This window comes from Lolium rigidum, chromosome 2 (assembly GCF_022539505.1).
Source record: "Lolium rigidum isolate FL_2022 chromosome 2, APGP_CSIRO_Lrig_0.1, whole genome shotgun sequence".
In the NCBI taxonomy this organism is placed as follows: Eukaryota; Viridiplantae; Streptophyta; class Magnoliopsida; order Poales; family Poaceae; genus Lolium; species Lolium rigidum.
In genome coordinates this window covers 136,453,138-136,468,952 of record NC_061509.1, presented here as the reverse complement: position 1 = coordinate 136,468,952, position 15,815 = coordinate 136,453,138, and the positions used below count along the sequence as shown (strand labels likewise).

At 43.3% G+C, this 15,815-nt stretch overlaps 1 protein-coding gene and 1 pseudogene across 1 annotated transcript; both read right to left on the bottom strand.

The window, feature by feature from the left end:
- Positions 1-1,849: 1,849 nt before the first annotated feature.
- On the bottom strand, positions 1,850-4,001 carry LOC124687307 (putative F-box/LRR-repeat protein At5g02700). Its single transcript, XM_047221097.1, has 4 exons — positions 3,918-4,001; positions 2,684-3,884; positions 2,467-2,601; positions 1,850-2,355 (listed from the first exon to the last, which is right to left on the bottom strand). Exons 2-4 carry the CDS (start codon positions 3,857-3,859, stop codon positions 2,047-2,049), a joined length of 1,620 nt encoding a protein of 539 aa, XP_047077053.1. The 5' UTR covers positions 3,860-3,884; positions 3,918-4,001; the 3' UTR covers positions 1,850-2,046.
- A 2,901-nt stretch (positions 4,002-6,902) lies between these two features.
- On the bottom strand, positions 6,903-15,411 carry LOC124690147 (annotated as a pseudogene).
- Positions 15,412-15,815: the final 404 nt, after the last annotated feature.

Here is a 15,815-nt window from a genome sequence, read left to right as displayed (position 1 = left end):
TGTCCGGCCTCTCGACTGAACTGGTGGAATTGAACAAGTGACATGGGCTTCGAGCCCACTAACCTCACCGTACCAAACCCTTTAGCCCTCCTTGGCTGGAGTCACAAGCGGGCACCACCTCGCTCGGCTGGTACGTTCATCAAGGCCGCCTTATTTATGTTGGTATAACAGCACATACCTAAGCAGTATGGGACTAATATCCCGTCACGTACAAAAAACACCCACCTGTCGCGTAACCATGTCTGTAAGATTCTCCTTCAGGCAAGATCATGTAGCCATAGCAGCCTGGATAGTTGACTGGCATGGCCGTAGGCTCCTCCGTCCTCCTGCAGCAGGAAGATCCTCAGCTCGCCGCAGCAATATGTTAGCCTTGCTGCCGTATTGGAAGCTCCGGACCGATTACATGGCGAAAGCAGCAAGATGGGGGAACAGCAGTTGGAGCGATTGATACCTCTCAGAGTTCAGACATCTTGCTGAAGATTTCACTGCCAACAATATCAAGTCTTCTGCTGCCCTGCCACCGGCAACAATAGCAAGTGCGCATTCAGGAGCAATCCCTTTGCAAATGTAGTTTCCACATGGAACCGCGAGGAAACTGAACCCACTGATTCCTTCACGCTTTTAACTGAAAACTGTCCATTCTGATACAATCTCCGGTTTTTCAGACTGATTCCATCACGCTTTCAACTGAAAACTGTCCATTCTGATACAATCTCCAGTTTTTCAGACAAATCGTTGAGCACCCGAGCACTAGCTGTTGCCATGCATTATTCCTGACTCCACCTATACAACTCTTCAAATATTACACTCGAAATAATTGTGCCCAACATACTTGATACGCTAGAAATTCTTCTTTCAGTCACCTTGTATAGTGTTGTAACAAATAGTATTCTTTATGAAAAATAATACAGATCAGTAACAGAAACAAGGATTTACAACAGGTCCACCACAATTGTGCTCCAAAAACACAATTATCCACAACAAGTCACAAGGCTTCCTGCAGATAGAAAAAGAGCAGAATTTCAACGAACAGTATTTTCAGGCAGTCACACCTGAGTGATAAAAATCAACCAGAACTTACTTTTCCAACAATCAAGTGACAAGAAAAACTAAATATCAGGCAGTAATCCATAAAACAATTTCACGAGTGGTATACACCAGGATCACTGCCAAGGCCAACTATATTTTCAGGTCCTCAGCCCAGTACAATCATCTTCCTGTTCAAGGAAACCTAAATTGCTTGCTTTTTTTTTGAACTGGAACACATGATTCCATTACTCAATACACTCAGCAGAAACGCTGGTCACCGGAACACAAGCGAAGTTCAGGAGCGCCTCCAGCCAAAGAGACTAGGCCTCCCCACAACGAGCACCTCTTGCTGCAAGAGCATGTGCTAACTTATTACAACCTCTGGGGCAAAAAGAAAAAAAACAACTGAGATGCGATCAGTTTCATCTCAGTTTGTTCAAACTTTAATATAACAGATCTACTACTAAGAAACCAAAAGCAGCATTGACAACCTCCGAATATACAGAATCATTAGTAAAACTTAAACCTGGCAGCATACCTCGGAAATTACAGAGACATCTAGTTCCTAGCTCGAAAAGAATAGTGCCTAGCCTACAGCTTGACTTTTCGTAAGCATAAAAACATATACTCTATGTACACAGAAAATCAATTCAGCACTTAAAACTTCCGATGCTTTTGTATATATGTGAAAACTGAAAAGGCAATTAAATTTCCAGCAGAAGCATCTGTGTCTAGCACATCTTAATCAGAACAAAGCCTTAATTGCACATGGTAACATGAGTTTTAGAACATGAGGTTATCGCAAACATCTTGTGCATCCACAAATATCTTCTTATTATCAGGGGTACTTCATAAGTTACTAACTTACAGAGGAAATTTAGACTATAAATAGGGCAGGCATATGCGCAATACATTATTCAGGCAACAACACTGCAGTCTTCAGGTATCAACCCTGTCTATGGATGTCTGAAGGGGTGGGCAACTGAAAAAGCATGGATACATTTGTTGAGAAGGCAATCAACGAACAGAACTACTCTTGAACTCAAACTCAAACTCAGCATCTCGAGAAGCTCTGTTTTCCACTTGTAGAATTTTATGTGGACAAGCCGCTGTACTAATGATGTAGTCATCATATCCTTCAAATTCCATTTTGTTTAGCACTTTTGCATTCAAAACAAAGAACTTGGCAAAGTCAAGCTGTTGTCTCTCAGTGCCTACATATGACTTAAACACCACTTTTTTTAGATGAGTCTGAAGGCACTCAATTGGAAGCAGTTGGTCATACTGAGACTCAATTTTCTTCTCCTTCAACTTATGTTGGTAAAACTGCAGAACGGACAAAAGAGGCATATGTTAAAGCTGTTGCTAATTAGGCTCGATAATATATATGCCAATCATATTAGACATTAAATAAAGCAAGCAAAGATGAATACTCACAATGACACAGAGCTTTTCCAAGCAAGGGAACCACCTGAGGACGTTGAGAACAGCATGCAATTCACAGCTAGAAGACCTGAGGGCCAAAACCTTCACGGTGCACATGGAGTTTGCCGAGCTGACTAGGTTCATTCCCTGAAGAGAAAAACAATGAACATCAAAAGATAATTATCCATATGCAGGGTAGGGAATGCCGAATGGTGGTTGTGGTTGCTACCTGGAAGATTCTGAATTTGGAGAAGTCCGGTGAGTCACACAACACCTCCTGTTTAGGCGCCCTAAATGGAATTGGGCCCAATATCTCCAGTTTCGGCGCCTTAACTACCCGGATAGTCACACAATCATCTTGGTCAGAGTAAGGTATAAGTAATCGTCCGAGGCAAGGAGCATCCTCGATGACCAGTTCTGTTATTCCAAAAGACCTACGGCTGAGGCAGATGCTCCTAAGAGTCGGCGAAGTAATCCTAAGAGTCGGAGCTCTAACATGGGGGCAACTAGCAGTCCGGACTTTCGACATGAATAAGGTCTCCAAGGCATGGCAGCCGGACAGCAAGCCATGTAAGACGTCCCCGGACATCGAGACGTTGATCAAGGAGAGCTGCACGAGGAGGGGGAAAACCATGGTGGACGGCCGGGTCTCATCGGAGAAATCGCAATTCCAGATCTTGGCAACGAGGATGGTGGATGCGGAGCGGAGCACGGACAGAGGCAGCGGTTTGCTGATCCGAGGAGCGCCCAGCCAGGTAGCAGGGCCGCAACGGGCGGAGCGAACTTCCGAGATGAACAAGCTCTCCAAGGCAGGGCAGCCCGAGAGCAGGCCATGTAAGACGTCCCCGGATATCGAGACGCGGATCAAGGAGAGCTGCTTGAGGCGGGGGAAGTTGATGCCCCCCGGCGCGATCTGGTCGCAGAAATCGCATTTGTTGATCTTGAGGACGAGGAGGGTGGACGCCGAGCGGAGCAGGAACGGCGGCAGCGGCCTGATTGTCCGGGACGCGTAGCCGATGTCGAGCTCCTCGAGGTTGGCGAGGGCTCGGGAGTGGAACCAGCTGTCCAGCTCGGCGTCGAACTCGCCGGCGCGGAGGCCGGGGAAGGAGAACCTGCGGGAGGGGCCGAGGTGCCGGGAGATTATCTGGGAGACGGCGGAAGGCGGGACGGAGGCGGTGGTGGTGCCGACCTCGAGGTTGAGGGGCGCGGAGCGCCAGAGGGGGCGCCAGCGGCGGGAGAGGGCCTGCGTGCGGCCGCCGTCCTTGGTGGGGAGGAGCGAGATGATGGTGCCGAGGATGGCGTCGGGGAGCCTGCTGATGAGATCGTCGGTGACGTCGTCGCAGTCGCCATTCCCCTTGGCTCCGCTGGATTCTCCCTTGTCCGGCGCTGCAGCCTCCTTCTCCATGGCGAGGGGGTTGACGATTTGGCCGCAAGTCACCGGTCGCGGCCTCACGCCGGCGCCGGCGGCGGCGCCGTCCCGGGATGGAGAGCTAGGGTTGGCCGCCGCCCACAACGACGGAAATGTTTTGGGGGAAGTGGTCTGGCACTGAGGAATGGTCGTCAGTCGTGACTCTAGTATTGGGCTTTGAATTTGGACAAATTTGATAAGATGCCCTAGCCAGGGATTTTTGCTTCCCTCTTTTTTCAGAAAATAAATTTAAAAAAAAGAGATAAAAAGTTTTAAAAAAATCCAGAAAAATCTGGTGTGCAGACATTAGAGTAAATCATATATCAGCAAGTTTTTCGTTAAAAAGGCAAAACCAATGAGCTAAAATAGCATGTGAAGAGGTTTTTGGGTTTTATATTTTCCCGCGGCTCGCAAATCATTCGTGATTTTTATGGAACTTCAAATCTGCAAACATCATTGAGTTATTTACATGGATTTTTTAAATAGGAAGGTTACAAATTATTTTCGAGATCCAATCGAAGTTCTCGCTCACACACATTATTTGGAAGTTTGCTGAAGCTCAGAAGGAAAAACTAGGACTTTGTCGAGTAATACCTCCTATCTTTCTCATAACAATAAATTTTGAATTATTTCGGTGTTTCTCAAAGATGGAAAAGATTACTCTTGTCCATGTAATAGGGATGAAAAGTCATTAATGGAGAAAGAAAAATATCTGCCAAAAATGATAGGGACAAGACATACATCTTCCATCAAGTTTGTTTGTGCTAAAAATCTAAAATAATGATAAATTGATCGAAAGATAAACATCTTATTAAAGATTATTGTCTAAATTCTACAAAGCAAGTAAAGGGTTCTTCCTCATCAAAGTCCCAAATAATGTGCATGTTTTTATCAAATTTCTCTTGAAGTTAAATTTATTAGTTGATGATGCACACAACCATACCATGCACCAAGTCATTCATCAATAACAAATCCAAGGACCGCTCGCTTGAACAAGATAGAACAAAAGGGAAATGAAAAGGGCTAGTTGCCGGTTACATTTCCGGCAGAAACAAAGCATATTTTTGAGGGCCATATACATTTTCTTCCTGCCCTAACTTACATCCTTGAGCGCCAACAGTTGGATGAGTTTCTCTCCAATTATAGCTGGAACATGAATTGAAGAACTGTGTCTATCTTGCCTGAGTACTGTTCTTATCCCAAGCAACCGTACCTGGCCATCTTGTCAAGTATTCGAAGTACATATTACATAATATCATGAAAGATGTAAAACTTGCCAAGTATCGTGTACTTGTGCTACTGTACATGCCACAGGTAAAACATTTTCTCCTATTTACCATAGCTCCACAACAGGTCACAAAGTTTCCTTCGGATTCTGTCATGTATACGGGAAATCCATCAAAACTCAAGAATGTATGGTGCCCCATAGACAGTGATAATGATCTAGCAAAAGCTTGATTTTGCAAGCAACAAAGATGTTCAGAAATACTACTTCTTCCAAACAGTGAGTACAAAAAAAAACATGCTAACAAGTTGTACACACCAGGATCACTGCCACACCTAACAAAAATACTTCCAAGCAGTATTACAAAAAAACATGCTAACAAGTTTGTCCCAAATCTCAGCAGCAACAATCTCTAGTCTTCTTCTGCCACTCGCAATGCTAATCGGGGTATCCCGACGCTAGTGCAACGAGGAACATCAAAGCCACTAGTCACCGTTTCCCCACGCCATGGAAATTTCATTTAATATCAGTATAACCTGGTTTAGATGACAACGATAAATTCTAGCAAACCCCACTCGCCACAACTCTACGAGCTGGAACTCCACATCACTTGGGCACATTTTCATATCCACTCACCAACCAGTTTCCATACAGATTAGTTATGGGCTGTATATATTCAAGCCAAATAAAATGAAATGAAATAGCGAGTAAACATTTAGGAACAGATGTACCGCCTTTTGAATTTCGTTTGGACAAAGCGTCTTCAGTACGAGCAACCGCTTTACAAAGGCAGCTTCGACATATAATTGCGAGTAGACCAAACCTCTGATTTCACCGTGTTTTTAATTGTATACAATCCATTTTAATGCAATCTACAGAGTTATCAAATAAATCCTTGAGAAACTCAGCACTAGCTGTTGCAATGCAATGGGTTTGAATCTAATTATAGCAATCCTGACATATACAATTGAAAGGAATTGGGCCTACGGTACATGCTATGATAGCATCTATCTTCCTAGCCATCTTGGGAAGTGTGGGAGCTAAAAGGCATCCTCAAAGATGTCAAGTATTCATTATTAAATATAGTATATGTATATGTACTATACATGTCAAAAATATTTGCTACTACAATCTTTTAACAAGTGTGTTCCACCACACAAGGCTTCTAGCAGATTCTTTCGGACTATGGGAAACGCATGCCAAACAACAAATGGAGTAAATTTCATAGAAACTACTACCGTACTTGCAGTATCTCAAGCCTCTCCTTTTTTACTTAAAGGTAGCAAATATACCCCATAGACAGCAATAAAAAACCGTAAAGCATGGTATCACAAACAATAAAGATGCCTAGACTACTAGATCTCTCTAGCAGTAATGCAGAAAAATGTAAAGATAATTAACGTTAAGATTAATGCTTTTTATAAAGCATGGTACTGCAAACAACAAAATGTACACCAAAAAATCAGCAATTAAACAACTCATGCTTTTGTATAAAACTGAAAAGACAATCAAGATTTCAAGTTTTCAACACAAGCCATGTCTTTCTAGCCCAGTTTAGGCAGAACTAACCATAATTGCAAATGATAAGACAGTAGGAGGAGTATCGGCAGATGGGGCTACCACTTACCAACTCTCTCTTTCTAAGAATGTCGGCAGTAATATGCATCCAATATTTTGTTTGCAGTTTAAACTGGGGTAACTTTGTAAGATACTGGAATTACAGAGGAACTATAAACTAGGAGTAGACCAGACTTATGCGAAGACAAAGTAATCTTCAAGCCATGTCTACAAAATAAGCACATGATAGTGCAATCTTTAACGCGTCAACCACTGTCTGAAGGGGTCAGCCACTGACAAATCATGGATATGCTTGTCGAGATTAGTACGGCCGTAATGCTCAGGGTCCGGAGTATACTTGAATTCAATCCGAGCATCCTGAGAAGCTCTATTTTCCACTTGTAGCAGCTTGTGTTGATAAGCAACTGATTGATTGTTGTAGTGACAAGTATCCTTCAAATTCAATTTTGTTCAGCACTTTTGCATTCAAAACAAAGAACCTCGCAAAATCAATTTGTTTATCATTGCCTACGAATGACTTAAACACCACTTTTTTCAGATGGGTCTCAAGGCATTCAATTGGATGCAAGTGGGTCATACTGAGGCTCATCTTTCTTATCCATCCCATGGTGCTTGTGAAACTGCAAAATGAAAAGAAGAGGCTTATGTTACAGCTGTAGCTAACTTGACCGGATAAGATGTCAATTAAAGCATACATATAAGCAAGCAAATATGAGTTCTCACAATGACGTAGAGCCGTTCCAAACAGGGGAACCTGATACGTCTCCAACGTATCGATAATTTCTTGTGTTCCATGCCACATTATTGATGTTATCTACATGTTTTATGCACACTTTATGTCATATTCGTGCATTTTCTGGAACTAACCTATTAACAAGATGCCGAAGTGCCGGTTCCTCGTTTTCTCGCTGTTTTTGGTTTCGTAAATCCTAGTAACGAAATATTCTCTGAATCGGACGAAATCAACGCCAAGGTTCCTATTTTCATCGGAAGCATCCAGAACACCCGGAAGGACCGGAGGGGGGCCACAGGGCCACCAAACCCTAGGCCGGCGCGGCCGAGGGGGGCCGCGCCGCCCTATGGTGTGGCCCCCCTGTCAGCCCTCCCGCGCCGCCTCTTCGCCTATATAAAGCCCCCGGATCAGAAAACCCGATACCATTTGACGAAACCCACGTAAACCTGCGCGAGCCGCCGCCATCGCGAAGCCAAGATCCGGGGGACAGGATCTCCGTTCCGGCACCCTGCCGGAGCGGGGAAGTGCCCCGGAAGGCTTCTCCATCGACACCGCTGCCATCTCCACCGCCATCTTCATCACCGCTGCTGCTCCCATGAGGAGGGAGTAGTTCTCCATCGAGGCTCGGGGTTGTACCGGTAGCTATGTGGTTCATCTCTCTCCTATGTAGTTCAATACAATAATCTAATGAGCTGCCTTACATGATTGAGATTCATATGATGATGCTTGTAATCTAGATGTCATTATGCTAGTCAAGTGGGTTTTACTTATGTGATCTCCGGAGACTCCTCGTCCCACGTGTGTAAAGGTGACAAGTGTGTGCACCGTGTGGGTCTCTTAGGCTAGATTTCACAGAATACTTATTCACTCGTTGAATGGCATAGTGAGGTGCTTATTTATATCTCTTTATGATTGCAGCATGTTGTATCACAATTTATCTATGTGCTACTCTAGTGATGTGTTATTAAAGTAGTTTATTCCTCCTCGCATGTGTGTAAAGGTGACAGTGCGTGCACCGTGCTAGTACTTGGTTTATGCTATGATCATGATCTTTTGTAGATTATGGAGTTAACTATTGCTATGATAATATTGATGTGATCTATTCCTCCTACATATGCATGAAGGTGACAGTGTGCATGCTATGCTAGTACTTGGTTTAGTAGCGTTGATCTATCTTACACTAAAGGTTACTTAAACATGAGCATTATTGTGGAGCTTGTTAACTCCGGCATTGAGGGTTCGTGTAATCCTACGCAATGTGTTCATCATCCAACAAAAGTGTAGAGTATGCATTTATCTATTCTGTTATGTGATCAATGTTGAGAGTGTCCACTAGTGAAAGTGTAATCCCTAGGCCTTGTTCCTAAATACTGCTGAGTTACTACCGCTTGTTTACTACCGCTGCGTTACTACCGCTGAGTTACTACTCGCTTGTTTACTCGTTTTATCGCGTTACTACTGCTGCAATACCACCACCATCAACTACACGCCAAGCACTTTTTCGGCACCGTTGCTACCGCTCATACTTATTTATACCACTCTGTATTTCACTATCTCTTCGCCGAACTAGTGCACCTATTTGGTGTGTTGGGGACACAAGAGACTTCTTGCTTTGTGGTTGCGGTGGTTGCATGAGAGGGATATCTTTGACCTCTTCCTCCCCGAGTTCGATAAACCTTGGGTATCCACTTAAGGGAAACTTGCTGCTGTTCTACAAACCTCTGCTCTTGGAGGCCCAACACTGTCTACAGGAAAGGAGGGGGAACGTAGACATCAAGCACTTTTCTGGCGCCGTTGCCGGGGAGGAAAGGTAAAAAGGCTCTCATACTATGGTCTCAGGTAAAGTATTTTTCCGGCGCCGTTGTGTGTGTGCTCGAAGCTATTTCCTTTAGATCCTGCAATTGCAACTTTTTGTTTCTTGTTTACACTAGTTTGGCATAATGGACAACAATGAGCTTCTTGTTCTATTTCCTGATTTAAAACATGGATTGTTTGATGCGAAAATTAAAAAACCTATGAAATCTTGTTTGCATGCTGGTAGTAATATTAGTATGAACGCTTTGAACACCATTGTTGATAATGATATAGAAAGTTCTAAGCTTGGGGAAGCTGGTTTTCATGATCTTTTTAGTCCCCCAAGCATTGAGGAGAAAATTTACTTTGATGATACTTTGCCTCCTATTTATGATGATTATAATGATATTGGTCTTTTAGTGCCGCCTACTATGGAGAGTAAATTTTGTTGTGATTATACTATGCCTCCTACACTTGATGAGAATAATAATGATAGCTACTTTGTTGAATTTGCTCCCACTACAACTAATAAAACTGATTATGCTTATGTTGGGAGTAGTAATAATTTTATGCATGAGACTCATGATAAGAATGTTTCATTTGATAGTTATATTGTTGAGTTTGCTCATGATGCTACTGAAAGTTATTATGAGAGAGGAAAATATGGTTGTAGAAATTTTCATGTTACTAAAATGCCTCTCTATGTGCTGAAATTTTTGAAGCTATACTTGTTTTATCTTCCTATGCTTGTTACTTTGCTCCTCATGAACTTGTTTATTTACAAGATTCCTATGCATAGGAAGCATGTTAGACTTAAATGTGTTTTGAATTTGCCTCTTGATGCTCTCTTTTGCTTCACATACTATCTTTTGCGAGTGCATCATTAAAACTGCTGAGCCCATCTTAATGGCTATAAAGAAAAGAACTTCTTGGGAGATAACCCATGTGTTATTTTGCTACAGTACTTTGTTTTATATTTGTGTCTTGGAAGTTGTTTACTACTGTAGCAACCTCTCCTTATCTTAGTTTTGAGTTTTGTTGTGCCAAGTTAAGCCGTTGATAGAAAAGTAAGTACTAGATTTGGATTACTGCGCAGTTCCAGATTTCTTTGCTGTCACGAATCTGAGCCCACTGCCCTGCAGGAAGCTCAGAAAATTATGCCAATTTACGTGCATGATCCTCAGATATGTACGCAACTTTCATTCAATTTGAGCATTTTCATTTGAGCAAGTCTGGTGGCCTAATAAAATCCATCTTTACGGACTGTTCTGTTTTGACAGATTCTGCCTTTTATTTCGCATTGCCTCTTTTGCTATGTTGGATGAATTTCTTTGATCCATTGATGTCCAGTAGCTTTATGCAATGTCCAGAAGTGTTAAGAATGATTGTGTCACCTCTGAACATGTTAATTTTTATTGTCCACTAACCCTCTAATGAGTTGTTTCGAGTTTGGTGTGGAGGAAGTTTTCAAGGGTCAAGAGAGGAGGATGATATACTATGATCAAGGAGAGTGAAAGCTCTAAGCTTGGGGATGCACCCGGTGGTTCACCCCTGCATATATTAAGAAGACTCAAGCGTTTAAGCTTGGGGATGCCCAAGGCATCCCCTTCTTCATCGATAACATTATCAGGTTCCTCCCCCGAAACTATATTTTTATTCCATCACATCTTATGTGCTTTTTCTTGGAGCGTCTCGTTTGTTTGCTTTTGTTTTTGTTTGTGTTTGAATAAATTGGATTACATCATGCTTGTGTGGGAGAGAGACACGCTCCGCTGGTTCATATGAACACATGTGTTCTTAGCTCATAATATTCATGGCGAAGTTTCCTCTTCGTTAAATTGTTATATGGTTGGAATTGGAAAATGATACATGTAGTAATTGCTATAAATGTCTTGGGTAATGTGATACTTGGCAATTGTTGTGCTCATGTTTAAGCTCTTGCATCATATGCTTTGCACCCATTAATGAAGAAATACATAGAGCTTGTTAAAATTTGGTTTGCATATTTGGTTTCTCTAAGGTCTAGATAATTTCTAGTATTGAGTTTGAACAACAAGGAAGACGGTGTAGAGTCTTATAATGCTTTCAATATGTCTTTTATGTGAGTTTTGCTGTACCGTTCATCCTTGTGTTTGCCTCAAATAACCTTGCTAGCCTAAACCTTGTATCGAGAGGGAATACTTCTCATGCATCCAAAATACTTGAGCCAACCACTATGCCATTTGTGTCCACCATACCTACCTACTACATGGTATTTTCCAGCCATTCCAAAGTAAATTGCTTGAGTGCTACCTTTAAAATTCCATCATTCACCTTTGCAATATATAGCTCATGGGACAAATAGCTTAAAAACTATTGTAGTATTGAATATGTAATTATGCACTTTATCTCTTATTAAGTTGCTTGTTGTGCGATAACCATGTTTATCGGGGAACGCCATCAACTCATTGTTGAATTTCATGTGAGTTGCTATGCATGTTTGTCTTGTCGGAAGTAAGGGCGATCTACACTGAGTTGAATGGTTTGAGCATGCATATTGTGAGAGAAGAACATTGGGCCGCTAACTAAAGCCATGTTTCATGGTGGAAGTTTCAGTTTTGGACAAACATCCTCAAATCTCTAATGAGAAAAGAATTAATTGTTGTTGAATGCTTAAAGCATTAAAAGAGGAGTCCATTATCTCGTTGTCTATGTTGTCCCGGTATGGATGTCTAAGTTGAGAATAATCAAAAGCGAGAAATCCAAATGCGAGCTTTCTCCTTAGACCTTTGTACAGGCGGCATAGAGGTACCCCTTTGTGATACTTGGTTAAAGCATATGTATTGCGGTGATAATCCAGGTAGTCCAAGCTAATTAGGACAAGGTGCGAGCACTATTAGTACACTATGCATGAGGCTTGCAACTTATAAGATATAATTTACATGATGCATATGCTTTATTACTACCGTTGACAAAATTGTTTCATGTTTTCAAAATCAAAGCTCTAGCACAAATATAGCAATCGATGCTTTTCCTCTATGAGGACCATTCTCTTTACTTTTATGTTGAGTCAGCTCACCTATTTCTCTCCACCTCAAGAAGCAAACACTTGTGTGAACTCGTGCATTGATTCTTACATATTTGCATATTGCACTTGTTATATTGCTTTGCATTGACAATTATCCATGAGATATACATGTTATAAGTTGAAAGCAACCGCTGAAACTTCATCTTCCATTGTGTTGCTTCAATGTCTCTACTTTGAATTATTGCTTTATGAGTTAACTCTTATGCAAGACTTATTGATGCTTGTCTTGAAGTGCTATTCATGAAAAGTCTTTGCTATATGATTCAGTTGTTTACTCATGTCATTACATTGTTTTGATCGCTGCATTCACTACATATGCCTTACAAATAGTATGATCAAGGTTATGATGGCATGTCACTCCGCAAATTATCTTTGTTATCGTTTTACCTCGCTCGGGACGAGCAGTAACTAAGCTTGGGGATGCCGATACGTCTCCAACGTATCGATAATTTCTTGTGTTCCATGCCACATTATTGATGTTATCTACATGTTTTATGCACACTTTATGTCATATTCGTGCATTTTCTCGGAACTAACCTATTAACAAGATGCCGAAGTGCCGCTCCTCGTTTTCTCGCTGTTTTTGGTTTCGAAATCCTAGTAACGAAATATTCTCGGAATCGGACGAAATCAACGCCAAGGTTCCTATTTTCATCGGAAGCATCCGGAACACCCGGGAAGGACCGGAGGGGGCCACAGGGCCACCAAACCCTAGGGCCGGCGCGGCCGGAGGGGGGCCGCGCCGCCCTATGGTGTGGCCCCCTGTCAGCCCTCCTGCGCCGCCTCTTCGCCTATATAAAGCCCCTGGATCAGAAAACCCGATACCAATTGACGAAACCCACAGAAACCCGCCAGCGCCGCCGCCATCGCGAAGCCAAGATCTGGGGGACAGGATCTCTGTTCCGGCACCCCGCCGGAGCGGGGAAGTGCCCCCGGAAGGCTTCTCCATCGACACCGCTGCCATCTCCACCGCCATCTTCATCACCGCTGCTGCTCCCATGAGGAGGGAGTAGTTCTCCATCGAGGCTCGGGGTTGTACCGGTAGCTATGTGGTTCATCTCTCTCCTATGTAGTTCAATACAATAATCTAATGAGCTGCCTTACATGATTGAGATTCATATGATGATGCTTGTAATCTAGATGTCATTATGCTAGTCAAGTGGGTTTTACTTATGTGATCTCCGGAGACTCCTCGTCCCACGTGTGTAAAGGTGACAGTGTGTGCACCGTGTGGGTCTCTTAGGCTAGATTTCACAGTATACTTATTCACTCGTTGAATGGCATAGTGAGGTGCTTATTTATATCTCTTTATGATTGCAGCATGTTGTATCACAATTTATCTATGTGCTACTCTAGTGATGTGTTATTAAAGTAGTTTATTCCTCCTGCATGTGTGTAAAGGTGACAGTGCGTGCACCGTGCTAGTACTTGGTTTATGCTATGATCATGATCTTTTGTAGATTATGGAGTTAACTATTGCTATGATAATATTGATGTGATCTATTCCTCCTACATATGCATGAAGGTGACAGGGTGCATGCTATGCTAGTACTTGGTTTAGTAGCGTTGATCTATCTTACACTAAAGGTTACTTAAACATGAGCATTATTGTGGAGCTTGTTAACTCCGGCATTGAGGGTTCGTGTAATCCTACGCAATGTGTTCATCATCCAACAAAAGTGTAGAGTATGCATTTATCTATTCTGTTATGTGATCAATGTTGAGAGTGTCCACTAGTGAAAGTGTAATCCCTAGGCCTTGTTCCTAAATACCGCTGAGTTACTACTGCTGCGTTACTACCGCTGAGTTACTACCGCTTGTTTACTCGTTTTATCACGTTACTACTGCCGCAATACCACCACCATCAACTACACGCCAAGCACTTTTCCGGCACCGTTGCTACTCGCTCATACTTATTTATACCACCCGTATTTCACTATCTCTTCGCCGAACTAGTGCACCTATTTGGTGTGTTGGGGACACAAGAGACTTCTTGCTTTGTGGTTGCGGGGTTGCATGAGAGGGATATCTTTGACCTCTTCCTCCCTGAGTTCGATAAACCTTGGGTATCCACTTAAGGGAAACTTGCTGCTGTTCTACAAACCTCTGCTCTTGGAGGCCCAACACTGTCTACAGGAAAGGAGGGGGAACGTAGACATCAGAACCCCCTGAGGAAGTTAAGAACCGTTTGCAATTCACGGCCAGAAGATTTGAGAGCCAGAACCTTCAAGGTGTGTATTGAGTTTTCCGAGCTGACTAGGCTCATTCCCTGAAGAAAAGAAAATGAACATCAAAAGCTAAATATCCGTATGTAGGAATGCGGAATGTTGGTTGCATCTCGCTACTCGGAAGATCCGTATCGTTGAGTAAGGGCCCAATATCTCGAGCTTAGGTGCTCTAACTACCCGGATAGTCAAACAATCCAAGTGGTAAGGCAATAGTATCCTTTCAAGGCAAGGAGCATCCTCAATGACCAATTCTTCCATCTTATGTGGGCTGCTGGAGGCACCGATGCTCCTAAGAGTCGGCGAGCTAACACGGAGGCAACCCGTAGACTTAACTCCTTTTATGAATAAACCCTCCAAGGCATGGCAGCTAGAGATCAGTAAATAGAAGACTTCCTCCGAGATGGAAACGTTAAACAATGAGAGATTCTTGAGGAGGGGGAAATTCATAGGTGACACGATCTCATGGGGGAAATGACAATAGCTGATTTTGGCAACGAGAAGGGTGGATGCAGAGCACAGCACGAATGGTGGCAGTACTCCATCGGTGTAGATGATATTGAGCTCCTGGAGATTGGCTAGTGCTCTGGAGTGGAACCAGGAGTGGAACCAGCTCTCCACCTCAGCAGAGAACCCGAGGTGGCGGCAGGGGAAGGAGAATCGCCGGGTGGGGCCAGGGTGCTGGGATAGTATTTGGGAGATGGCGGAGGCGAGGACGGAGATGGGGACATGTGGGATCCAGGTGAGGATGTCAAGGTTGAGAGGCGCGGACCGCCAGAGGGGGCGCCATCGGCGAGAGAGTACCTGCGTGCGGCCACCATCCTTTGTTGGGAGGAGGGAGATGATGGTGCCGAGGATGGCGTCGGGGAGGTGGCTGATGAGATCGTCATCGGACGCTGGTGCCGACGCTGCAGCGACCTTCTCCATGTATGGCGGGTACATATGGAGTCAGGCCATCGATCACCGCCGTCCCCGGCGCTGGGGAATGGAGTTGGAGGTAGGGAACCGCGATAGATCTAGGGTTCAGGGTGGTAAGGCAGTAGTAGAATTTGGGAATGGAGGCGGCTCTGTGGAGTGTGGACGGTCCTAGCCTTTCTAATATGGAGAATTCCGATATAAGTATTGATAAAATTCTTTATTTGACGGTAAAACAAAATATGATTTCCGTATTTGGCCCTGGAAATTATTATTTTTCCTTATTTGACACTAGGTCTAAATTTGTTTCCTAATATGACAGTTATGTACATTTTGACCACTAACAGGGGGCATTGTGTGACCAATTTTTTAAGAGGACTAAAGCAGCAGTAGAGTGATATGTTTGTTCATGGTTA